The sequence below is a fragment of the Mauremys mutica genome, chromosome 13, assembly GCF_020497125.1.
Source record: "Mauremys mutica isolate MM-2020 ecotype Southern chromosome 13, ASM2049712v1, whole genome shotgun sequence".
Classification (NCBI taxonomy): domain Eukaryota; kingdom Metazoa; phylum Chordata; order Testudines; family Geoemydidae; genus Mauremys; species Mauremys mutica.
The window spans coordinates 32,626,126-32,652,836 of record NC_059084.1 but is presented as its reverse complement, the minus strand read 5'-3'; the positions used below and the strand labels follow the sequence as shown (position 1 = coordinate 32,652,836).

General features: G+C 42.1%; 1 protein-coding gene across 4 annotated transcripts in view; it reads left to right on the top strand.

Moving 5' to 3' along the window:
• LOC123348237 (ubiquinol-cytochrome-c reductase complex assembly factor 1) overlaps positions 1–26,711 on the top strand; it is a 97,803-nt gene that overhangs the window by 20,741 nt on the left and 50,351 nt on the right. For all 4 annotated transcript variants that reach the window (XM_044985723.1, XM_044985724.1, XM_044985722.1 and 1 more), the window contains one exon: positions 20,034–20,091. In XM_044985723.1, the coding sequence (XP_044841658.1) occupies positions 20,034–20,091 (58 nt within the window). The remainder of the gene's footprint in view (positions 1–20,033; positions 20,092–26,711) is intronic.

Genomic DNA, 26,711 nt, shown 5'->3' with positions numbered 1-26,711 from the left:
AGACACCAAGTGATAGAAGGTTTTAAAATAGCCAGAAAGGAAAAAAGCCTCTTACTGGTCGAATAGCAGAGAGAAATTAAAATGGATTATCACAGAGAGAGCAAGCTTTAAAATAGAAATAGAAAAGCATCTGACCCCAATGGCTGTCACTAGTTAAATACCAGCAATTCCAGGACAATCAGCCACACCTCTTGGCTGAGCCAATCAGAAGATGTTCTTTAGACACATCATAGAATATTAAAATGAATGCATTTTCCTGAACCAGTGAGAAGTTTGTCTAAAGCCATTGCCTTTTAGGAACTTGTGCCAGGAGTCTTGATTTTTCTAACTCAGTATGAATGCAGCAGTTTTTTAGTAAGGATGTGTCATAGCTGAAGCAATATGCCCCTTCCTGCAATAAAAGAACTTTTTAAATTCTAGAATTAGATCTGAAACGTCATACCCCCATTAGAGAGATTTCAGTAATATTTTCTTTAAAAAAAAAAAGAATGAGATGAAAAATGCAGATTTTTGTGTTAGTGATATTGTGTAGAAAGACCCCAGACTTTTAAAAAAATAGTGCTTTTTAAAAGTTTGCCTAAATGAATTGCCCACTGTGCAAAAGCAACTCCAACCAAAAACTGTTCCAAAGACTTATTACTGTATATAAAACACACAGCCTAATTTGAGAGGTTAGTTTAAATAGAGTGACCAGACAGCAAGTGTGAAAAACCGGACAGGGGTTGGGGGGTAATAGGTGCCTGTATAAAACAAAGTCCCAAATATCGGGACTGTCCCTATAAAATCAGGACATCTGGTCATCCTAAGTTTAAATTAATTTGTGAGAGTTGCTAACACTTTACCAGAGATGATAATGCTATTTCTTCTTGACTTAAAAAAAAATAAATAAAAATGTAAATTCTGTTAAACATAATCACACCAAGTACAGTTTTACAAATAAACTTTTAAAAGATTAGCATAAAAAGCAGGGCATTAATAAGTGCTTTGTAGCACACACTTCTAAAGGTAATGGGAAAAAAGGGCACTGTTAAGTAAGTGAAGCAGCTTTGTAGATGTCAGGCACACATTTTTAAAGGTTAAAATAACCAAAATCCATGTCTTAAGGATATTTGTAGAGGGCTAGTGAAATAAAAATGATGTTTTACACAGGCTTATCTGTATATTGTGGAGAAACCCTTTGTGAGGGCTACTTTTTCCTTTTGCTAACGAATTGTGTAACTTCAATAAGGGGGCGTTGTGGAATATCTGAAAAAATGTGTCCCTCCTTTCTGCTAAAAAACTAACAATTGCAACAAGAGTATTTTTAATAATAGGATTAACATTTCTGTAACATCAGTTTACAGCAGAGGTGGACAAACTACAGCCTGCGGGCCACATCTGGCCCGCGGGACCCTCCTGCCCAGCCCCTGAGCTCCTGGGCAGGGAGGCTAGCCCCAGGCCCTTCCCCTGCAGCCTTAGCTCACTGTGCCAGCGGCGGGGCTGCGAGCTCCTGGGGCAGCGCAGCTGCAGAGTCAGGTCTGACCCAGTGCTCTGTGCTGTGCGGTGGCGTGGCTGCCTCCAGCCGGGCTGCGCGGCTGTAGTGCCGCCAGCCACTGGTGCTCCAGGCAGCGCAGTAACGGGGCAGGGAGCGGGGAGGTTGGATAGGGGGCAGGGGTGGTCGTCAGGGGGCAGGGGTCTGGATAGGGGTTGGGGTGGGGAACGGGGAGTTGAATGAGGGCAGGAGTCCCTGGGGGGGGCAGTCAGGAAGGAGGGGGGGTTGGATGGGGTGGCGAGGGGCAGTCAGGGGTGGGGGTTCCAGGGGCAGTCAGGGGACAGGGAGTGGGGGGGGAGGATGGGGCAGGGGTCCCGGGGGGATCATCGGGGGTGAGAAGCGGGGGGGCTGGGCCATCACCTGGCTGTTTGGGGAGGCACATCCTCCCCTAACCAGCCCTCCAAACAATTTCCGAAACCCGTTGCGGCCCTCAGGCCAAAAAGTTTGCCCGCCCCGGTTTACAGGATATTTGTAAAATGAAGGTTTTTGGGGGTAGTATAATATCACTTACATTTGCAGATAAAATATAGACGTTTTTTAAAAAGACAAGCTATAGCTTTGTAACTGCATAAAGGAGGGAGATAGGAATAGTCCTTATCTTAAGAAACATATCCCCTCCTCCTTTTGTCTAAAACAACTGTCTTTTGCAGCAAAAAAAAATTTAATCATAGGACTAAAATTAAATACAATGAGAATTGAAATAAAGTGTTAGTATAGATTTTAATGACAAATTTTAAAAAGGCTTGACTGGTTCATTGCGTTTGTGGTCATTAATTCTGCACTGGATCCCAGCATTACACTATGTCCAGCAAGGAAATGCATCAAGTTTTTCACCTTGTTTGTGGCTTTCTAGCAATAAATAAATAGGTATATCTCCAATTATTATTATTAATCTCCTAGAACCAGAAGGGACCTTGAAAGGTCATCAAGTCCAGCCCCCTGCCTTCACTAGCAGGACCCCAAGCATTGATTTTTGCCCCAGATCCCTAAGTGGCCTCCTCAAGGATTGAGCTCACAACCCTGGGTTTAGCAGGCAAGTGCTCAAACCACTGAGCTATTCCTCCCCACAAGACCAGTGTGGCTGGATATTTGCCTTTTCAGGGCAATGTAGATCACAGTCAAAGTAAATCTACAGCTCTTAGGATCCAGTTGCAATTTCTGTCAGTTTTCACACACAATCATTAACTACTTTTTTAACTTTGAGGACCTATTTATCACATAATTTGTTGTGGTTTGGGTTTTAATTCTGTAAGAGAACTGACTCAGGAAAGTGAGAGATAAAAATAATGCAAAACTAAGTGTGCAACAGCCCCTGTTCTCCTATTCCCTTAAACAGAAATTCCTCCTTATTTAAGGAGGCAGACCAATGGACTTTTGAAGTGCTAGCCCTAAACTATTGGCTAAGAAGGTATTGTGTATAAAAAAGGAATAAGAATAGACCTGTTGATTAAAGATGGAAGCGCCTTGAAGTATGCCTCACGAACACCATCAGTCAAGCAGCTCATGAAGAGACATTGTATGAGCGAAGTTGAAGGACTTGAACACACATCCCAGTGACACAAATTATGTTTGAGACATGGAATGGGAGTAGAGCAACAGGGATAGCTGTTGATGAACAACGTGGGCACAGGGACAATGTGGAGGAGAAGCATGAGGCAAGACCACTGACCCACGTCAGGAGATCCCAAATGATTCAAATAGTGGGTTGTACAGAGATGAGTCATAGGTATGCTGCATGTAAGAATGGTTAGGTGCTTGGAGAGGACCTGTCCACGGTAGCTTAATTGGCTAGAGCCTTTTGGCTTGAGACCATACAGAAACAATGTTCTTTGAAACTGCAAACTGAAGAGGTCTCTTGACACACTAAGTAAAATGTTTTAAAAGTACATTATTTAAAAAGTACATTGATACTTTAAAATTTTCAGCAGTTGAACATTGGTTTTTCAGATACCTTGGAGAATCTGGACACTGACAGCTTCAAAGGACCAAATGGATTGGGCCTGATCTGATCTTATCCAGACCCAAACAAGATGCTCAAAACGATGTCGAAAGAGAAGGGAATGTTTATTCAATAGGCATGTACTAGCTAACTTTGAGGAAGAAATATGGTATCGAGCCCGTGTGAGCCTGTAATCCTAAAATCATTATGCAAGCAATTGTACAAGTTGATGTCAGGGAATCATCAAGCACTGTCTGAAAGACAAGCAATTTAAGCACTGCCCAGGGGATGTTGTAGAACCCCCAGCTAGAGAAGTCATGACTGTGTGAACTGTACTGTAGATGATGTGAATTATAAAGTCAAAAAGAACAGTAGTAGTAATCTTACGTAGAAATATGTCAGTGTTATCTCAACCTCTCAAAAAATGGTATTGAAAATTAATCCATACAAGGGTCCCCAAAACTAGTTTTTAAATTAAAAAAACAACAACCTGCATTTGACGATTTTGACGACTACCCTATTATAAAACACGCTAACACATTTTTAATGTACAAATAGTATAGTTTATTTTGTAAAACTTTTTCATTAATCCTTTGTTAAAAACAATTGCTTGAGCAAAAGAATGGCACTATATAACAAGTTTTGCAATTTTCTCAGATCCTTTAAATTATAATGCACACATTTGTGTATGAAATTCTGCTTTTGGTTTAAAGAAAAAATTACTGAAAATTCTCTAACTGGATTAAAACTAAAGGATGCCTCTGTATTACAAAATGATGCATTAACTGTATTCTTAATGTCAAGTTTAGATCCAATATGAAAACATGCTACTATAGCTTTTTCTCTAATTAAAGTTCTTTTGTTGCAGGGGGTAAGGAGGGGCAGATTTATTCAGATATGCCATGGCTCTCCTTTACTGCAGTTTCACAATTGTTTAGCAGACAGAAAGAATGGCAGTCATACAGGCATTGCCTCCCCACAATTTACAAATGATAAACCTGTGCAAACTGTCCTTTTTATTTCACTAGCCTGCTACAAAATATCCTGAACACATGGATTTTGATATCTTTAAAAGTGTATACAGTAATTCCTCACTTAACGTTGTAGTTATGTTTCTGAAAAATGCGACTTTAAGCGAAATGGTGTTAAGCGAATCCAATTTCCCCATAAGAATTAATGTAAATGAGGGGGTTAGGTTCCAGGGACATTTTTTTCACCATACAAAAGACTGTGTATCTATCTAATATACACACACACAGAGCATAAGTTTTAAACAAACAATTTAATACTGGTACACAGTGATGATGATTGTGAAGCTTGGTTGAGGTGGAGGAGTCAGAGGGTGGGATATTTCCCTTACTGCTAAATGATGAGGGATAGCTCAGTGGTTTGTGCATTGACCTGCTAAACCCAGGGTTGTGAGCTCAATCCTTGAGGGGGCCATTTAGGGAACTGCGGTAAAAATCTGTCTGGGGATTGGTCCTGCTTTGAGCAGGGGGTTGGACTAGATAACCCCCTGAGGTCCCTTCCAACCCTGATATTCTATGATTTCTATGAACTAGCAATTGGCTGAGCCCTCAAGGGTTAACTCTCTCTCTACACAAGGCAGCAGGAATGGAGGGAGATATGTGCATTTCCAGTAAGTACACTGCCTTGTTAATTAGATCAGCTTGCTGAGATGCAGCTGCTGCAAGTCCTGGTCTGTCCCCCCTGCTCTATGGAAAATGGGGGTAGGTGGGGTGCAGGAGCACTGCCCTGACATTAGCTCCCCTCTTCCTTCCTGTGCGGCCCCCCCCGCACAGCAAGCAGGAGTCTCAGGGAGCAGCTCCAAGGCAGAGGGCAGGAGCAGCACATGGCAGTGCGGGGAGGGACACAGCTGAACTGCAGGCAGCTGCTGAGCGGGGAGCTGATAGGGGGCTGCTGGTCCACCCTGGTTCCAAGCCCCCACCAGCTAGCTGCAATGGGCAGCTCTTTCTGCAAGCAGTAGACAAAGCAGGTGGCTGGAGGGAGCATTACACAACTTTAAACGAGCATGTTCCCTAATTGATCAGCGACGGAACCATTAACCGGGACAACTTTAAGTGAGGAGTTACTGTATGTGATGACTACAAAACCATTACCACACCTGAAGAAGAGCTCTGTGTAGCTCAAAAGCTTGTCTCTCTCACCAACAGAAGTTGGTCCAGTAAAAGATATTACCTCATCCATCTTGTCTTTCTAAGCAGTTTTGTACATTTAATCCTAATGCTCCCCATTAATTTTTTTTAAATTACTTCACACCAAAAGTGTACACATCCAAAAATGAGAGGGGGGGGGGGTGGAACATAAACCAAGACAGGGGCTTGGAAACTTGTCAAAATTATATGGTGATGAAAATTATAAAGGTCTCCACTTCTAATATTAAACATAAGGACGTTTCAGAAAATAATTGTTGCCCCTTTGACGTGAGCAGTTAGCCAAAAAATCAGGGCCTTGCAGAGTTGATTCCATTAGGATGAGAAATCAGTGTTATGAGTCAGGTGTATTTTGGGTGTAATCTTGTTTACAAAAAAAATACACGCTGTCCCCGTTTGCCTGATCACAATAGAGATTTAGTAAGCAGTTTCCTTGCTCAGAATTCTGCAAGTCTGCCACTGTAATGAACTCTGGGTCCACAAAGCTCTGTCTCTGCTTCCTCTCAGGGTTACACTCACCATTTCTCCTGGCTTTCTATCTCTCTCCAACATGCACACGCTGCAACCAATCCCGTAGGCACTGTGTTTGCAGCCACAGAAGGGCATTTATCTATCTGGGTCAGCTCACGCTTGATTATGCAGTTTAGGGATTTGGTGGTAGTGTCTGCAGCTGTGTTTATGACATAAAGGGACTTGAACGCTCCTTTTATTGAACCCGAAGAAGTGCTTGGCATAACCACTGGCTTTAATGAGGTCTGTTGTATCTAAGACCTTCTCCTCTTCCACCCCCCCTCATGGCAGCACAAGAAGTTCTCATTTTTCATTGTACCTGACTGATAGCGCTCAGCCTACAGTAACCACACCCAGACTTTACAGCATCCCACAGAGCTTTCTTTTTCCTTCCTCTTGTGAACTGCATGTATGTTTGGTTTCTTTGGCTGAAAAGGAACTGACAGTTGGAGGCTGTGCAATTCTAATGATCCCTCTTCACGTGATGCTCACTCCTGAGAGGTGTAATGCTTTGACTTACTAGTTGGCTTCTGAATCTCTTGTCTTAAGCTCCTGGAGAAATTGTCTATAACCTTTACCTTGGAAATAAAATTTAGTTATTTGAAAACTGTTATATCGGACTGTTGAGCATCTTGGTGAGGTAGGAAAGGTAGCAGGGCATTGCTCTGTGAGTTGAAATTCAGCTGAATTTTTTAGCCATCTATAAGGCTCCTAGTTCATGGTATAACCCTTAACCAAACACTTGACCGGTAGGTGGCAAGATTCCTTTCTGTTGCGGACAGCTTTGCTTGAAAAAGGACAATGAGTTTAGCTGCGTTGAAATCTTAGCCCATGGCATTCTTGCAAGCTGCAAATTGGGAGATCTGATTTTTCCAAAGTTCTAGGTATCTTTCAGTTTTTGCATGATTTTGTTTTTTGGGGTAAGTTTGTCACATTTAACAGCTTGAAATTCCACTATCTTGCCCTTCCTTTATAACTTTTTAGTTAGCCCTGCAAGTTGGTAGCCTTAGCCTCACATGAGGTTATGGGAGATAGCAAATGGTCAGCTTGTACGTGTGGAGAGTAAAATAGTTTTTTAATAAAGTTACCTCTTGTGCAAGGGTCAGCAGTGGAAAATAGTACCAGGAATCTGAAAAGGTGTCTGCTTCATGTAGCTTGTCATGCAAAGCAAAAGGAAGCTAATTGCACATTTTATCATCATTTATTGGAGGGTAGATTTATTTTCCACTGGTTTTTTTTTTAAGAAACTTTTTCTGATTAAAAGAAAAACACATTTAGCACTCTTTCCAAAGTTTTTCGGTTACACCCAACATAAATGTTCCAGTTTCATGTGTTTTAATTGTTGCTAGATGGCAGATCCTCCTAGTACTATATTTGATACTATGAAGTAAAATTTACACAGAACCTTAATATTGCATAATTGAGTACAATGTATGCGAGTTGGCACTGCTGTGAGACCTGCTAATTTAAAAAATGTGTATAGTAGATGTTGATTAACATGAAGTTGCATATCAGCCAGATCTTACAGAGTTTTCCAAATGCAATAGTGGCTCACCCATGTTGTCTTTTTTATGTCATCTTCAACAGTTTCTTTTCTTTGATACTAGTTCTCCAAGGTACGCAAATTTTTCCACTTGTTCTAGTTCTTTGTCTCCAACTTTGATCTTTACTTCTTGTCTTCCACTTGCCATAGTTTTTTGGCTTCTCTTCTCCATGCTCTGTTTGGATTTGGTAAACCCTGGAAAGCATAAGACATTTTGATAAAAACAAAAATCAGTGTACAGAGACAGTTGTCTTACCAATACTGCTATACATGTTGAGATGTTGGAGTATGAGGAAGGCCAATGGATTTAAGATATTGACTGCAGAAATGAACGGCTGAGGGGAATATTGAGAGTTTAAAGATTGCAGAAAATAAAAAACGAAGTGATAAGAAAATGGCTAGGGCAAGAAATAACGCTGTTCCAGAAAATTAAAGGAAGCTGACTGCGATGGTTTGGACAAGAATGGACCTGGAAAAGATCCCATACATGCCACTACGTATCAGTGTGCAAGGAACTAGAAATAGAGGAAGGCTGAGGATGCGATGAATAGGCACAGTGAAGAATGACATAGCATAAAAAGGTTTAAAGGTAAATGAAGTGGTGAAGTTGGTACGAGACAGAAAGTGGTGGAAAGACTTCATTTGGCCCCATTGCTGCTGAGCTGATGGATGGACATCAAGAAGCACATCAACCAGAATGCAGTTAGCCCAGCTTTTGCCCTTGCCCACCAACAACAAAAGAAGCAAACCTAATGAACAGTGAGCAGCTGCGAACCTAGTGAGCCGTGAACAGAAGGGAAGCAAACAGAGGGAGTTTGCCTGGGAGTTCACCTAGGGAGAGAGCCCACAGAGTTTTTGCCTTTCAGGCTTCTGGGAACAGTAAATACATCCTCTGAAAAGGCTCTTGATACAGTACAAGGAAGAAAATATGGATTGTGATGGATCAGCTGTTGTGACCTGCACAGGATGTGTCATGTTTGTCTTTCTCCTGGAGGACAGAAGCGACTTTGTCTGCACAAAATGCAAGCTGGTCTTCATACTGGAAGAAAAGATCAAAGCACTGGAGGCCCAAGTATTGACCCTGCGTTGCATCAGAGAAAATGAAGACTTCCCGAATAGAAGTCAGGATTTGTGTAGCCTGATCTATGGATTATATATTAATTATTATTGATTACTTAAAGAATTCCCAGTTATTACTCTGAGGTTTGATTGATTCTTGTCCCAAGATCAGGCCCAGTATTATCAAAATTACTGTTCCTTTGGGAACCCTGATGTGCACAGTTGCAACACTCACGCTTTAGAAACCTTTCTGTATTTGTAATAGTTTATTAATAATTTAGCAAAGTCACAAACACTCTAACCCAGCAAGGTGGAGATAACACAGAATATACATCTGGACCTCTATATACTTACTCCATCCCTTTCAGAACAACCTGAAATGTTAGCCATTATCATTTTCATTACCATCCCCTTCCTCGTCATCACCAGTGGCCATCATCCTGGCACCTGCCAAGGGCTACATCTCTCTCTCCTGCTCAGAGACTGGGATACAACTCTTATAATATGTTATGCTGACGCCACTATGCCTAATGCCTATTCAGTGGAGGTTTCTCCTCTCTTTCTTATTTGTATTTCCTCACCTTACTAATGTTGGGGTGCCCTTCTCCTATAGTACAGCGGTTCTCAGACTTCATTGCACCGTGACCCTCTTCTGACAAGAAAAATTACTATGTGACCCCAGGAGCGGGGACCAAAGCCTGAGTTTGCCCAAGCCCCACTGCCCCAAGCGGTGGGAAGCCAAAGACAAAGTCCAAGTCCTACCGCCCCGGGCATGGGGGCCAAAGCTGAAGCTCGAGGGCTTCAGCCCTGGACTTGGGGGCCTGAGCCCCGCTGCACCAGGCTGAAGCCCTTGGGCTTTGGCTTCAGCCCCAGGAGGTGGGGTTCAGGCTTTGGTCCTGAGCGGCAGGGCTCAGGTTACAGGCCCCCCTGCCCAGGCTTCATCCCCGGGCCCCAGCATGTCTAACGTCAGCCCTGGTGACCCCATTAAAACAGGGTCACAACCCACTTTGGGGTCACAACCCATAGTTTGAGAACTGCTGGATTATATATTATCAACTTATTACCAAATACATCAGTTTGTTGCCATGGCTTTCTTGTGGTCAGACATCTGCAGAGGTTCCTATCTTAAAATATCCAACAGCTGGCATTAGCTCATATTCCTGTGGTTGCCTGGTGTCAGTACGTACAAACTTCCTCCTTAAACACACTATTCTCAGGTCTCTCAAAACTTAGTTGGGCCATTGATCTGTGCCAGAGTTTATAGGCCTCAAGCTTTATGCTAACTGCTAAAGCCAATGTCTTACAGGAGACAGGCCTGCTAAATAAAATAAATGCTAAAGCTAGGTCTGTGGGCCACATTCTGGTATTGTGGGCATAGCATGCTGAAGAATCGGAGAGGAAAGTGCAATGGGGGCTGAAAACAGGGAAGAAAACTGGTAGCGTGTGACCTCTTGAAGAAGGAGGAGGAGAACCAGTGTGCCCCCAAAACTGATAGAGGTAAGCAACTGCTTTCAGGCTCTCTGTACAGGTAATACTGTTGATAATGCCTTGGAAAAGTCATCGGAGGAAGGGGTCAGAAGGGATGGGAGTTTCATGACCACCACTTCCAAGAGGAGTAGCAGAGTGGCGGTGGTCGGGGACTGAGTATCTATCTGCTGCCCAGACTGAGACTCCCTAGAAGAGTGCTTCTTATCTGAAGCAAGAATTCAGGATGTGACAGAGAATCTGCCAAGATTCATCAAGTCCTCTGAAGTTCTCCTAAGGTGCATTGGATTTCCATCTTAGATGAATATACTGGCTATCAGTATTTTTTCCTAAACCAAATAAATCTCAGCATGAGACCTCCTTTCATATGTTAGATGTACGTCGGACTTTGGCCTTTTACCTGAATAGGACCAAGCAATTTTGGAAATCACCTAAACTGTTTGTCTCCATCGCAGAAAGATCTAGGGGGTACACGATTTCTTCACAGAGACTGTTAAGATGGATCTCTGGATATATTACTGATTGCTATAATGCAGCCGGTGCTTTGCCTCCCCAGAGGATAACAGCACACTCTACTAGATTGCAGGCAGCTTCCACAGCATTAGTCAAAAACATTCCAGTATTTGAGATATGCATAGCTGCTACATGGGCCTCAGCGCATACCTTTTCTAAATGCTATGCCTTCGTCCATGCTACCAGATCTGATGCCGCACTTGGTAATGCAGTACTGTCTTCAGTCTTGGGCTTGATTCTGAAACTCCCTCCTCCCTGTGAGGATACTGCTTGGGAGTCATCTGAAGTGGAGCACCCATAGGGGCACTACTTGAAGAAGAAGAAAGGGTTACTTGCTTTGTTCAGTAACTGTGGTTCTTCGAGATGTGTGTCCATGTGGGTGCTCCACTACCTGCCCTCCATCTCCTCTGCTTTGGACTGTGCTTTGTTGGACATTTGGATAGAGAAGGAACTGAGGGTGGTTCACCCATGCAGCCCTGTATACCCTCAGAGCATGCCATGAGGTTGCACAGAGATCATGCATGGGCCAAACGGACACTGCTAATGAAAAATTTCCGATCAAGGTACATGCACACCTGAAGTGGAGCATCTATAGGGAGACATCTCGAAGAACAACTGTTACTGCACAAGGTGAGTAGCCCTTTCTTCTGTTTGTTGAGAGAAACTGGCCATACTGGTGTGTGGCAGTTTTTGTTATGATTGTGGTTTTAATCATGTGGAGAACTTGATCCTGCTCACATTTGTCAATGGCAAAACTCCAGCTTGCTTAAATAGTACAGGATCAGTCTCCTAGAGACCTTAGATAAGCATCTCATGTCTTTGTATGTACTTAAATCAAACCAAATAAAGAATAGTCTAGTTAAAGGGCAATTTACAACAGGTTATTTGAGCCATCCTTTAGGAAATGCAAATCCAACCCTAGGGAAGCCAGTAAAAAGAAACATAAACAATGACAGATAGTTTGTAAAGTGAGAGTTAAAAGTAGGGAGCTAAGAGGGCTGTTGAAGAGCAAATAGAGGAGAGACATAAAAACATAACAAGAAATTCTTTAAGTATATGAGAAGCAGGAAGTCTGTGAGTATTGATGGGTACGCTGGACCACTAGTGGGTAAAGGGGGCAACTAAGGAGGACAAGGACATTGCAGAGAAGCTAAACGATTTCTTTGCATAAGTCTTCTCCCACAACTGATACTAGAGAGATACCAACCTGGACCTACTCTTCAAGTAAAAATTAGAGGACACTTTCAGAGATTGAAGTGTTAGGAGCTTGTGCTAGAACAAATTGATAAATTTTCAGAACAGCAATCACTAGGACCAGATAGACCAGACGTTTTGGAGCATAGATGCTCCAAAACGTCTGTTAGTCTTTAAGGTGCCACAGGACTCTTTGCTGCTTTTACAGATCCAGACTAACCCGGCTGCCCCTCTGATACTAGGACCAGATGGTATTCACCCCAGAGTTCTGTGGGAATCAAGTACTTGAGCTGCCTCAAGATTGAGCTGCAGTGCATTTGGCTGTACGTAAACATGTTTGTTATTGTATTTGTTTTTCTGTAGCACTTGGTCCTGGCCCATGACTGAGACTATCTTGTGCTAGGCATGTGCAAACACATAGATACAGAAAGACAAGGGGAGCACAAGGAAACTGTGACATTGTGCAGTCTATATGGGTTTATAAAAATATGGTAATTGAATATAATGTAACTGGAATATGCTTCATGCAAAAGGTCTCTTGTAAGGTATCATTACAAAGCTTATAATCTACTGAGTCTGATCATTCTATTTGTATAAATGTACCACTCTTGTATCTGGGACTAGAAATATGAAATAGAACTCTGATGGCCTATTGTAATTATGCAAAGTGTGGGTCATTAATGATGGTTTGGAATCTTAATGGCTCCCATCAACCGGGACAATTGACTGGGGCTCTGTTTGCAAGCAAGCCTTCCTGTGAGTCAGGCTGGGAGGAATGAAGGCTTGGGGGTCTTACAGTGACATGTGATCATGTCACATGAACTGGAATCAGAGGTGAAAGTAAGCCGGTCCGGTCCACTGTACTGGACCGGACCAACTTACTTTCACCTCTGATTCCAGTTCATGTGACATGATCACATGTCACTGTAAGACCCCCAAGCCTTCATTCCTCCCAGCCTGACAGTACACCGTGCCTGACCGCACCGGCTTCCACAGCGGGGATTCAAAGGGCTCTGGGCTGCCCGTGGCTGCGGGCAGCCCAGAGCCCTTTGAATCCCGGCTGCGGCTGGGATTTAAAGGGCTCAGAGCTCCCTATGGCTGCGGGCAGCCCAGAGCCCTTTGAATCCCGGCTGCAGCTGGGATTTAAAGGGCTCAGAGCTCCCTATGGCTGCGGGCAGCCCAGAGCCCTTTGAATCCCCGCCGTGGCTCCGGCGGCCGGGATTTAAAGAGCTCAGAGCTCCCCGGGGCTGCGGGCAGCCCAGAGCCCTTTGAATCCCGGCTGCGGCTGGGATTTAAAGGGCTCAGAGCTCCCCGCGGCTGCGGGCAGCCCAGAGACCTTTGAATCCCGGCCACGGCTCTGGCGGCCGGGCTGGGGCCAGGATTTAAAGGGCTCGGGGCTCCCCTCAGTGACAGGAGCTCCGGGCCCTTTAAATCCCGGTCCCAGCGTGGCAAAACTCGGGGTTCCCCCCCCCCTCCCGGGGGGCTCCCAGCCACCTCTTCAGCTGGGAGCCCCTGATTGATTTAAAGGCCCTGGGTCTCCCAGCCACAGCTGGTGAACCAGGGCCTTTAAATCTTAAGAGGCTACGCCTCTTGCAGATGAGGCCACGCCCCCCCCCCCTCAGGACTCCAGCAGTACCGGTAAATCCTGTAAGTTACTTTCACCCCTGACTGGAATCCATCTTTAATCTGGTGCTTTTCCAGTGTGTGTGTGTGTTTGTGTGTGTGTGGGGGGGGTGGAAACCCAGAGAGAGACAAAGGATTCCCGCCTTATGCAAAAGATATATAAAGGGGTGGAACAGAACAAAGAGGGAAGAGGAACCATCATGAAGAATCCCCTAGCTACCACCTGAGCTGGAACAAGAGCTGTACCAGGGGAAAGAATTGTGCCCAGGCCTGGAAGGTGTCCAGTCTGAGGAAAAAATTTACTGAAGCATCTCTGAGGGTGAGATTATCTGTATTCAGTTTAATTAGACATAGATTTGCGCATTTTATTTTATTTTGCTTGGTGACTTACTTTATTCTGACTGTTACTGCTTGGAACCACTTAAATCCTACTTTCTGTATTTAATAAAATCACTTTTTAGTGTATGTATTAATACCTGGGGGAGCAAACAACTGTGCATATCTCTCTATCCGTGTTATAGATGGCGAACAATTTATGAGTTTACCCTGCATAAGCTTTATACAGGGTAAAACAGATTTATTTGGGTTTAGACCCCATTGGGAGTTGGGCATCTAAGTGCTAAAGACAAGCACACGTCTGTGAGCTGTTTTCAGGTTAACCTGCAGCTTTGGGGCAAGTAATTCAGACCCTGGGTCTTTGTTGGAACAGATGGGAGTGTCTGGCTCAGCAAGACAGGGTGCTGGAGTCCTGAGCTGGCAGGGAAAATGGGAGCAGGGGTAGTCTTGGCACATCAAGTGGCAGCTCCCAAGGAGGTTTCTGTGACCCAACCCATCACAGAAACCATGAGACAACATTGGTCAGTATGATGGGCAGCTTCTCAGCCTACCAGCTTCCTGTCTGTTAGGTTTTTTTAAGCAACATGGCAGAGGAGAGTTTTAAGGAGGACAGTGAGGTAGTTTTTACATGTTTACAGCGAGCTCCTCTGATGTGTGAGGGGCAACATGGAAGACAGCATGAAAATGCTAGTTTGAAAATTTAACAAGTCATTGGGAGCTGACGACTTGCTATCAGGAGTAGATGTTTGATTGTGGCCAGTTTACCAAGCAGTGGGTGATCCTGGGAGTTGCAGACCCATAAGCCTACTTCAGCATCAACTAAAATTGGTTAAAACTAGAATTATCAGATTTCTTTAGACAGGAATGGACAAACCAGCAACAGCATCTGTAAAGGAAAACTGCCTCTCTAATCAATTAGAATTCTTTAAGTACATCAGCAAAGTAATGGATAATGGAGAAACAGATGTTGTAATTGACTTAGAATTTTAAAAAAATTGGCCAAGTCCTCAGATGGCACAAAATATTTAGGTTAGTCAAGATTTGAGAAACCTGTGGGGAACTTCTGAGGGACATAGCCAAGGTAGGAAAATGGACAGCATGCAGGAAAATGAAATTCAGTGTTAAGTGCCAAGTTCGTGCACATTGGAAGGACTAATTTAAATTGATCATACACATTGTTGGTTTCTGAATTAACTGTAGACACTCATGATAAAAGTAAAGGTATCCTTGTGGACAGTTCAATTTAAAACTTTTGTGCAATGCGCAGCAGTGATTTAAAAAAAAAAGTAATACTGAAAATATTATCATTCCATTATATAAATCGATGATAACGCCTCACCTGGAATATTATGTTCTGTTCTAGTTATATATATTAAAAAAAGAGCAGAAATAGAAGGGGTCCAAATATAGGTAGTGAACATTATTAGACGCATGGAGAGACTTCCATATGAAGAGAGATTGAAAAGATTGGGACTCTTTACCTTCTGGGGATGAAAAGAGAGGAAATGGTATAAGTATGAAAAAAATGAACAGTATAGTGAAGTTAATTAGGGCTCTTCTAGTTTCCCTCAACTAGCAGGTCATCCATTTTGGATCTGCTTTTGACCAACAGGGATGAACTAGTTGTGACTGTAAAGTGGTCGGGAACTTGGGAGGAAGTGATCATGATGTAATAGAATTCAAGATCCTATGGAAAGGAGGGCATGAGAACAGCAAAACAAGGACACTGGACTTCAGGAAGGTGGATTTCAACTGAGTCAGAGAAATAGTAGGCAAGGTCCCATGGAAAAACCAATTAAGAAAAAAGGAGTCAAAGGGGGCTGGCAGTTCTTAAAAGATGTAATACTAGAGACTCAACATCAAGCTAGTCCGACACAGAGGAAAGATAAGAGCCAGTGTGGCTGCACAAGTAGCTTTTTAGCTATCTAAAACCCCAAAGGGATGCATACGGGAAATGGAAGGAGGGGTATGTCACCAAGGAAGTATACCTGGGAATAGTGCAAGCGTGTAGGGCCAAAATCAGGAAAGCCATGGCAAAGAATGAGTTACTGCTGGCAAGGAATGCTAGAGACAACAGGAGGGGATTCTTCAAATTTGTTCAGACAAAAAAAAGAAAGATCAAAGACAGTGTGGGTCCACTGGTTAACAGAGAAGGTGAGCTGGTAACAGAAGATGATAGAAAGGTGGAGCTGCTCAATGCCTACTTTGTTTCAGTCTTCTCACAAAAAATAACGTGATCGGATGACTAGCCAAGTTACTATAGACAATAAAAGGGAAAGGATGCAGATCGGGATAAGTAAAGAACACATTGGAGATCTTCTGACCAGTTTCAATGAATTCAGATCGGCAAGGCCTGATGCTATTCACCTGAGGGCACTGAAGGAATTAGCTGAAGAAATCTTGGAGCCACTGGCAATAATATGTACAAACTCATGGATGACAGGAGAGGTCCTGGAGGATTGAAGAAGGGCAAATATAGAGCCCCGTCTATAAAAGGGGGGAAAAGAGGAGCCGGAGAATTATAGACAAGTCAACGTGACCTCGATACCTGGAAGCTAATAGAGCAATGTGTAAAACATTCAATTTGCCAATACCTGGAGGATGAAGGGGCAATTACTAGCAGCCAGCTTGGATTTACCAAGAACAAATCATTTCAAACCAGCTTGATTTTCCTTTTAGACAGGGCAACTGATTTGGTGGATCGGAGGAATGCTGTGGACATAATATACCTGGACTTCAGCAAGGCTTTTGACATAGTCCCACATGGTATTCTGATAAGTAAGCTGGAGAAATGCGGGCTTGTCATTAAGTGGACACACAATTGGTTAAACAACCGCAAACAAAGAGTAGCTATTAATGGAATGATGGATTTGGAGGGAGGTCTCAAGTTGAGTTCCATAGGGATCTCTTCTGGGTCAGGTGTTGTTTAACATCTTTATTAATAACTTGGACATAGGAATAGAGAGCATACTGATCAAGTTTGCAGATGACACAAAGCTGGGGAGGTTGCCAACACTTTGGAGGATAGAGCTAAAATTCAAAGGGATCTTGATAAATTCAGTGAAGACAAATATTAAGGTGCTATACTTAGGGAAGAAAAACCAAATGTACAAATACAGAATGGGGGAAAACTGGCTTGGCAGCAGTGCTACTGAAAAAGATCTGGGAGTTGTGGCTCACAACCTCAAAGTGATGCGATGCTGTTGCAAAAAAAGCAAATGCAGTTTCAGCTTGCATTAACAGAGGCATAGCATGCAAGTCACGGGAGGTGATAGTACCGCTCTGCTTAGTGCTGGTTTGACCTCAGATGAAGCACTGTGTCCGGTTTTGGTCACTAATGTATAGAAAGGATGAAGAGAAACCAGAAAGAATCCAGAAGCGAGTGACAAAGATGATCAAAGGGATGGAATGCAAGCCAGCTGAGCAAAGGCTGAAGGAACTGGATATGTTTAGTTTGGAAGCGAGAAGATTAAAGGGGGATATGAAAGCGGTCTTCAGATACCTGAAAGGCTGCCATAAAAAAGGTGGAGAAAAGTTCTATTTTGCTAGAGAGGGCAAGACAAGAGGCAATGGGTTTAAACTACAGCATAATAGATTTAGATTGAATCTCAGGAAAAACTTCCTAACTGTAAGAATAGTGGGACAATGGAACAGATGCCTTGGGAAGTTGTGGAAGCTTCTTCACTGGAGGTTTTCCAAGGAGGCTGGATAGCCATCTATCTTGGATGGTTTAGACACAACAAATCCTGCATCGTGGCAGGGGTTAGACTAGATGACCCTTGCAATCCCTTCTAACCCTATGATTCTATCATACAAGAACAAAAGGTCCGAAAAAAATTGAAGGCAACGAATTTAAAATGGTAAAATAACAGTAAAATAAAATATATATATAATTTGTGGCATTCATTGCCATGAGGTATCACTGAAGCCAAAAGGTTTGTAGGAGTCAAAAGAGGATTAGACATTTTCTGTCTCTCTCATTCTCTCTTTCATCCTGGAGCATCTTTGCAGAGATGGGGAGCAGTACAGTGTCGCCACTCATTCCTGTCCATGGCTTGTTCCTCTATTAAGCCCAGCCTGGTTATGTCTTTGCACATGATGTTCTGCCATCTAGATGGTAGTTGACCTCTAGGTGGGACTGACCTTGCTTGTGCTTGCATTATTTTGTTTGACATCCTGTCTTCTGTTTGTCATCTGCAGTGTCCCCACCATTGTAATCTTTTTGATTTGTAACCAGTCTTATACCCTGATTTCACAACCTACTCTCCTTCTAACTTCTTCATTGGTCTTAAATTCATTCCATTTTACACCTGCCATCTTTTGAAGAACTCTCTGCCTTCAGCCTTGTGATGGCTGCTTCCAGACCATAGAACAGTGGTTCTTAACCTTTACTGCAGCCTGCACCCCTTTGGTTCTCAAAATATGTTCTCACCCCCCCTTATCAAAAATCAAAATATGTTCTTGCACCCCTTAAACCTAGATATTTTTTGTTTGTATATTACAGTAATCGTTAAAAATGTATAATGTTAATAAATACGTAGGTTTGATGAAACGAAGTAGTTGTACTTACTTGCCTGTGCTTAATTTGTGTTTTCGATGATTTATCTTCTGAAAAAATCTGGCATGTCTCGCACCCCCAGGGTGTGCATGCTACCCCAGGTTAAGAACCACTGCCATAGAGTATTACTGTTAGATATTTATACAGATAATGAAAACATACTCAGTTACATTAGATACAATGAAAATAAATTGCAGCCTTGGGGAATCTGTCTATCAAGGATATAAAAATAGTCCCAGTAAACAAGTTGTTGAGTTAGTTTTGTAACATATGTGGCGTATACAGAATACATGACACGGTTTTATTGGCACTCATTTGGGATTTGCTGATACTGAAAACTCATATTGATAAAATCTTTATACTACACCATTCTATATTCTCTGCATAATAGATGGTATGCAGAGGTGAACAAAAATATATGAAAGATTGCATTTTACAGGGAAAGCAAAATACATATTTTCCAGCTTGGCCAAATTAACGCAGCAGAAAGAACCTTTACATTTTGAAATTCCTTAATTGAATGCTTGGTTCCACAACCTGAATGTTGCATTAACATTAGCTTTTTGCACTTACACTAGACGCCTTTCTATATTATCAGCAAGTCGGGTTCTTAATTTGCATGTGATTAGTCGCTGTGCTTCTAGAACTCCCAGCTGTTGTTTACTTTAATTTTCCCAGTTTATAGACTGTCTGTTAGGATCTCTGGGCATATGAACAATGAAGGATTTAAAATATCCAAATAGTAAATAATCAAATTGACATGATGTCAGAGATGACACTCAAAGGACTTCTACAGCCTAATGAACCCCTTCTTTCCCACCCCTCCAGAAAAATTCGAGAGTGAAATTCTCCCTTGTGCAGAGACCCATATGAGGTCTGTGCATCTTTGACTTACGTGGTGCATAGGCTTTGTATGGCCTGCTTTATAGAGTTGAACTTTGTCTTGGGTAAACAGAAGAGCCTGTCAGTGTGCTCTGAATGTCCACATACTCTACCTCTGTCAGACCAAGGGAGGAAGTCTGTTCCAGAACATGAGGGGCCTTGACATATGCAGACATGCAAAAGAAGGAACTGGTAGCAAGTCTGTCCTAACTGATCTCAACAATCAGGTTAAAGCATGAAGAGTGAGACAGTTTCTGAATTAGCAGGTGTGAGGTCTGAGCACTGAGATCAGATTAAGAGGTATGGGATGGATAGAGGTCTTCTCTGTGCTAATAGAGTTAGATCTGGAAAGAGAGATGGGTCTTCCTTATTATTATTTGGTTTTAACATTTACAGTGTGGTAGCACCTAGAGGCCAGCCAGTCAAGGTGCTGTCCAAACGTACAGTAAATGACAATTCCTTCCCCCTAAAAAGTGAGTAAAATTTGTTTTCGGAGCTCTCTGTGGAGTAAAACACAAACTTTTGAAGTAGATCTAGGCAGGATCTTCTAATATATGTTTAGTGTATGAAACAACAAGTTAAAGTACAAAAATATATTTAAGGTAAGAACGTTTCTTTAAAATGTAAAAATCAATGGAAAGCATCTTGCAATTTTTCTGTGTTTAGTTTTGTTTTGTTTCTCCTAGGGTGCCATATGCCTGATACATTGAACTCTTGGTTTCTAATAGCCCAACTTCATGTCTGGTAAGTGAACGTTATAATAATAAGTTGTTTATTTTCATGATGCAGACTGAAGCAATCCTGTCAGGTCAAAAAGCAGTTCCATGGTTAGCTTCGGTGTTTTAGCACATTTTTATTAAAGGTCAAACAGACCCAAAGAGAAACTAATATTTGTAGTATTCTCGAAAATCCTCAGTAGCAGAAAGAGCATTGCCATGAGCTTATCAAAAAGCCTTACTCAGGCTGGATGGAAAACTCTCATTTAGCTGTTTTAGGAAAAGTTTACATTTACGTAAAGTGGTTTAAATTGTGAGAATTTGTGGCGATTTTAATTGCTGGCTGTCAGAAACCTTTAACAAATTATAGCACTGACATTTACACTTGCACCTCTAAAATGGCCCTGCAAGTTCAGTAAATGCCAGATTGGGTGCATGTAAAAATATTTAACGCCATAAGCAATATTTTTTTCTTCATTTGTGAAATAAGTAGCCAAAAAAAATCTAATTTTCATCTAACATAACACATTCGAAAAGGTCAGAGGGACGTAGCAGGGACACACAAGGCAATACAGTATTTTCCAGACTGCCAGTTCTCTTAGGAGCCTAACGTCTGAAGAATTAAGTTTACTACTGTAACCTATAGGATCTATCCACAGGCCAAAAGAAATTTCTGGGAAGAAATAGTCACTTGGCCCAGCAACCCTGTCCCCCTCATTTTTCTGCATCTCTTATTTCCCGTCTTTCCCCTTTAATTTCCAGACTCTGAAATGTATTGAGAGTCTTTGCATCTTACTTCCTTGGCAGCTTATTCCACTTAAAAAACTGTTAACATAACATTTGAAACCTGTATTGGATATATATGAATATGTTGTGTGATTATTTAATGAAAGGCCCTATTGTATTGTATCTTTTTGGTCACAGAGTTGGGAGTAATGTGGGCACCTAAATAATAATTTCCTGACTATTTGGGTTTACATTTTCAACCTAAAACTATGTTTGGACTCTGTTACCTTGCTTTTTAAATATGTGTGAATCAGACTGAGAAACAACTTTGATCTTAAAACAAAGAAACCCTAAAAACATTTAATGGAAATATTAAAATTACCTCTGTTTGCCCTTCCCTTAATTTCCCTTCCATTACCTCACTGAAAGATTCATTCCCCCCAAGAACATAAGCAGAACCGCTGGCAATTATCTCTGTGGGTAGCCAAAGTGCTGGAAAGAGTTTATCTTCAAAAGTAAGGCTGCTACTGCTCCAAATAGTCTGTTGTTACTTGCAGCTAACCATAGGCACATGTGGCCTCCCAGATCTTCACCCAGTCACATGCTTCTCCTTTCCACTTCCAGTCCAGATTCTGCTGTGCCCTAAGATGTTTGAGGTTCTTTCTGAAGATACATTGGCAGTTTCTTATATTCTTCTGTTTTAGAGGAAGGGGAGTTCATGGTGCTTTAACGTGTGTCTTGCATTGTCCATCAGCTTTCTTTAATATTTCTTTCCATTGCACCTTCATTAGATTTAATTCCTTAAAATCTGTTTTCCTTATATCTAATGGTCTTATTCTGCTGCACATTCTCGTCCTCGGTCCATTCCTGTCCCCTAATTATATACATCTCTAAACAAAGTTTTTTCTCTTTCAAGTACTTTAGGAAAATTATGTATCCTACTTAGCAGTGATTTGGGCAAACAGTGCATATTTAGCTACTTTAATCTTTCCTCCTAATTAATTGCCTTCAGCCTTCTGTTAATTTTGGTTGCTGGTTTCAGATTTCTTTCCAGTCCTTTGACATTTTTCTGTTATTGGAGTTCCCACAACTGAAGACAATATTCCAAGGAGGGTGACTAGCTATTTATGCTAAGGGACTATGTTGGCACAAGACCAAATGGGTATAAACTGGCCATTTGTTCTGGGATAAAGGTCTGATTACACCCAAAGTCTGAGGGCCAGTGTCTTTTGACCCTCTTCAACTGAGATTGTGAGTTTCCTCAGGCGTTTTCTTCAGGTCTTGTTCTCTCTGGTCCAGACCTGCCCAAAGTTACACTCCTTGTAGTGACAGTCGCGGAATCAGTGCCCGTGTTGTCCACAGGAGTTGTCATGTCTGTCCTTCGTCTTCCGGCAGCTGTGTTACCTTCTTTCTGAGTAGCAGTGAGCCCCTGCTCCTATGTAGGTGTGGGACAAGGACACTTAAGGGCAGAAGCCTATTGTCATAGGGAAATCTGACCCATGGACCTTGAGGTATGTTCCTCGGATAGCAGTCTGCATTTTCTACCACCACTTTTGAGTCCTTGGCTTATTTCCATCTCTAACATATCAGGAGCCATCATTCACTTCATAGCAGGCCCCTGAATGGCTTGAGTGACCAGATAGTCCTCCATGAGATATGTGGCCTCAGCTAGGGTTACTGGCCATTATCTGCAAACCCAGTTTAGACCAGCAGTCGGAAGAATCTGTATGAACTGTTATAGGACTATGAGTTCAGCTACCTGGGGTCAATATAAAATCCCAGGCAAAAGCTTCAGTGAAATAGATTTTAAGTTCTAAATACAATGATATCTATTAATTTAAAGCATTGTATTTATTAAAATAAAAACACAATATCCTTCCTTTTGAAAGTCAAGGAATTCAGAGTTAAAGTTATAAAACCAACATTCTGAAAGTGAGAAAACCTTTGGCTTAGAATGCTTGGGAATACTCAGTTACAATTTAACAATAGCTTTAATTCTGCCACTTCACTCTGACTTATTTTCACTGTACTCATGGGAAAACCCCACAAGTTGTTACACAAACTGAAGTCTGTCGTGTTTTATATGGATTGCAATAGGATTTTTTGTTGTATGATGAAGTAATAGGCTAGAGGGTGGCTCACATCTCAGGCTCATTGGATGAGTAAGATATTGATTGCTCTGGCTGGTACAGGGTAACTTGGAAAAAGATGGTTTCTAGCCTGTGTCTGAAGCATTTGATCTTAGACCACTGTGGGAGGATGAAAGAAAGGGTACTCATCAACTGTTATTCTTTGAGAGTCTGTACTCACCCTACCTGGCCACCTTCCACAGCCCTCCAGCACAGAGACACCAAAGTGAGAGCTGCACTGACTGTTGAGAAGTGAGTGTTGACTGCACTGCGGAAGCTTGCAACACCAGATTGCAACTGGTTAGTTGAGAATCAATTTGGAGACAGGAAATCCACCGTGGAGGCAGTTGTCATGCAAGTGTGCAGGACCATTAATCGCCTCCTGCGACATAGGACTGTGACTCTGGACAATGGGAAGGATATAGTGGATGGTTTTGCAGCAGTGGGGTTCCCAAACTGGGGTGGGGTGATGGATGGCATGCATATCCCTATTTTAGCTCCAAACTGCCTTGGCATAGAGGACATCAATAGAAAGGATTACTTTTCTATGGTAATGCTGGCGGATCACCGGGGACATCAGTGTGGGCTGGTCAGGAAAGTTGCATGGTGCATGCATCTTTAAGAACACAGAACTATTCAGAAAGCTGCAAGAAGGGACTTTCTTTCCCAACTGGCGGATTACCACTGGGAATGGTGCAATGCCAATAGTGATTGTGGGAGACCCAGCCTTCCCCTTGCTCCCATAGCTCATGAAGCCATACACTTGCCACCTTGACAGCACCAAGGAGTGCTTCAACTATCAGCTCAGCAGGTGCAGAATGACAGTTGAATGGGCCTTTAGTTGTTTGAAGGGTTGCTGGCATTGTTTACTAACAAGATTGGACCTCGTGAGGAAAAAAAAATCTACATATAGCTGTCTGCTGTGTCCTGCATAATATCTGTGATACAAAGGGGGAAAAATTACTGCCAGGGTGGAAGTGGAGTGTCTGTCTGCTGGTTTTGAACAGCCAAATCCCGGGGCTATAAGAAGAGCTCAGTCATTAAAAGACCATGTTAATAGTGAGTAGTGTGTGTTGCTGTAGTGTGCTCTACCTGGCCTTGCTCTTTTGCAGCGTGGTATGAATCTTGTAGTCATTGCTGTGTATGTAGGAATATAACATTGTCAATGTACCTATTAATATTGTCTGTGATTGATGACAATACGGGTTCTATGACAAAATGAAGTAACAGTAAATTGGTGGGTGTCAGACCTGCTCAGCACCAGATAGCTTATGTTGTGAACTAATAAAGATGAATTTTGTTCCAAAAAATAGAATTTTATTCTGTAAGATGAACCAGGTAATTAAAAAAAACATTTAAAACTTAATAAATTAAGGGAACAGAACTTATGAAAGGGAAAGAACACTCCATTTCAGATACAAAACTTCAAAAATTCATGGGCCTTTAAAGGGGAGGGGGGCTTCCTGTCTACCAGACCCCTCGGCAGCAGAGTTCAAAACGGTGACCAGAGCAGTCAATGTGGGGCATTGTGGGAGAGCTCCTGAAGGCCAATAAAAGTAGATGTAAGTAACACAGTGTCTACACTATCACTGCATTGGTCTAACTATATAGACTGTGGCTCTACACCACTCGGGAAGATGGTGTTAGTATGTCAGTATAGCAGGGCACTTACGTCGGCAGAGCCAAATGTAAGTGAAGACGCATCTACGGCTAGGTTGATGCAAGCTACCTTGCATTGACCTAGCCATGTAGTGTAGACCAGGCCTTGGTGTATTTGTCAGATAAGTCCTTAAACTGAAGCTTTGGTGGTCAGATGTGAAATGATGTTACTTAACTTGAAACTATTAGTTTAACTGCTGATTAATGGTGTGAAATTTAATTTGTATCAAGTACTTTAATCGTGATTAGTCAGGTATAAACTCAAAGTTACTGTCTTTTAATAAGATTAAAGAGTGGCTAGCTGTATTTCACTCGCTGGAAATGTAAAGATTTTAAATGTATTTTTGTGTTGGAATTTCATGGTGGTTCTAATCCAGTTTATTATTTGGCTGTAATAAAAGTCTCGCAGTACAATTATTTCTTCATTGTATTCATCTAATTTTTTTTGTCAGGCAATATGATTTTGCCTAGTTTCCTCACTACTAACTTCAGGATATTGCATTGGAAACAATCTGGGTCATTTGGTGGGACATCCACCTGTAGGACACTTACTGATTTAAAAAGGGCACCCCTGCTTGTGCTTATGAAGACAGAACTTGTCCCTTAGATTTGATTTCAATGCACATACAGCATAAAGGATCCAATCTGACTCTAACTGGTTAAAAATGCAAGTATTTTAACTGACTGTGGGTACTATCTGCTTTTTCCACCACCAGTGCAGAACAGTGATTGTTTTAGGTAACCAGATAAAAAGGCAATATTTAGAAGATATTTTAAGCATCAACATATCATAGTTTTAAAGTAATGATGCAAACAACTTTTTAAAACTAGTAATCTGAAGTGGAACAGTTTCACCTTAGTGGTGTGACAAAGATGAGTCAGTATTTGAGTGGACTACAGAACGTGTTCTGTAGTGAAAAAGTAAAACATTTCATACCGTGTTGATCTAGGTATAAAGTTTATAGTCTAAGAAAATCTGTGTCTTTTAAACCTCAGATGGCAGGTGTAGTAACAAACTACCAAATTTTCAAATAAACTGCAGAATTCCATGACCTCACTCTTGGTGCTGCTGAACTGCTCTATGACAGAACTATGCATCCAAACACACAGCGTCCATTCAGGCTTCAAGAGGAACAAGGTTTACTCTGAAAACTACTCCATTCTTGCATTACTAGTAATGGATTGTAATTATTGGTCTGTTGCACTCCTGCCTTCTACCATGACACCACTGAGGGATAGTGCAGCTTGGATGGGAAGCAACATTTGTATTGAGGGAATCTCTTGCCAGGGCTCCTTGCTTTCTTCCTTGGCTTCACTACCCAGGCTGTAACATATAAAACCACTTTTGTTTACTAGAGTTGGGCTCCCAAACATGGTCTTTTGTTATCTATCTTAGTAGGTGTGGGGAAAGCAATGGGATTCCAAGATTATTACTGATCATAGTGTTTGTATGGGCAAAACTATGCAAGAAAGAGAGCAGAAGATGTGACAGAAGCTGCCTTAACCTTAGAATATCAGGGTTGGAAGGGACCTCAGGAGGTCATCTAGTCCAACCCCCTGCTCAAAGCAGGACCAATCCCCAGACAGATTTTTACCCCAGTTCCCTAAATGGCCCCCTCAAGGATTGAACTCACAACCCAGGGTTTAGCAGGCCAATGCTCAAACCACTGAGCTATCCCTACCCCCATCCCTAGCCTAAGGGCTCCATAACCAGCTCCAGCCAATCAACACTCACCATTTCCAGATGTCCTCCATCAAGAAATTAGGTCCATGAGATGTTTTTCATCTCCAGTTTCTAAGTTTAAAATAAACACTTGTGTGCGGTTTGGAAAATGTGGCTCTATTCTGACAAGTGTCTTGGTACAAATGGCTTTATGGGGCTCTAGTTTTATTGTCCATCAGTAATTCACCTCCAGAATAATTTTTGCTCCGTTTACAAGAAAAAGATGTTTTTTTCTAATGGTCAGGACCCTGTCTGGAATCTGAGATATAAACTGATTTCTTTCCTTTTTGCACATCATCCCCAATAATAAAGATTCTGCAGCTAATTTATTCTTTCTACTGAGGCAGGAGCCACAATGTGCAAAGGTAGACACAGGTCTTGTGTACACTAGAGAAACATCTGGTGAAACAG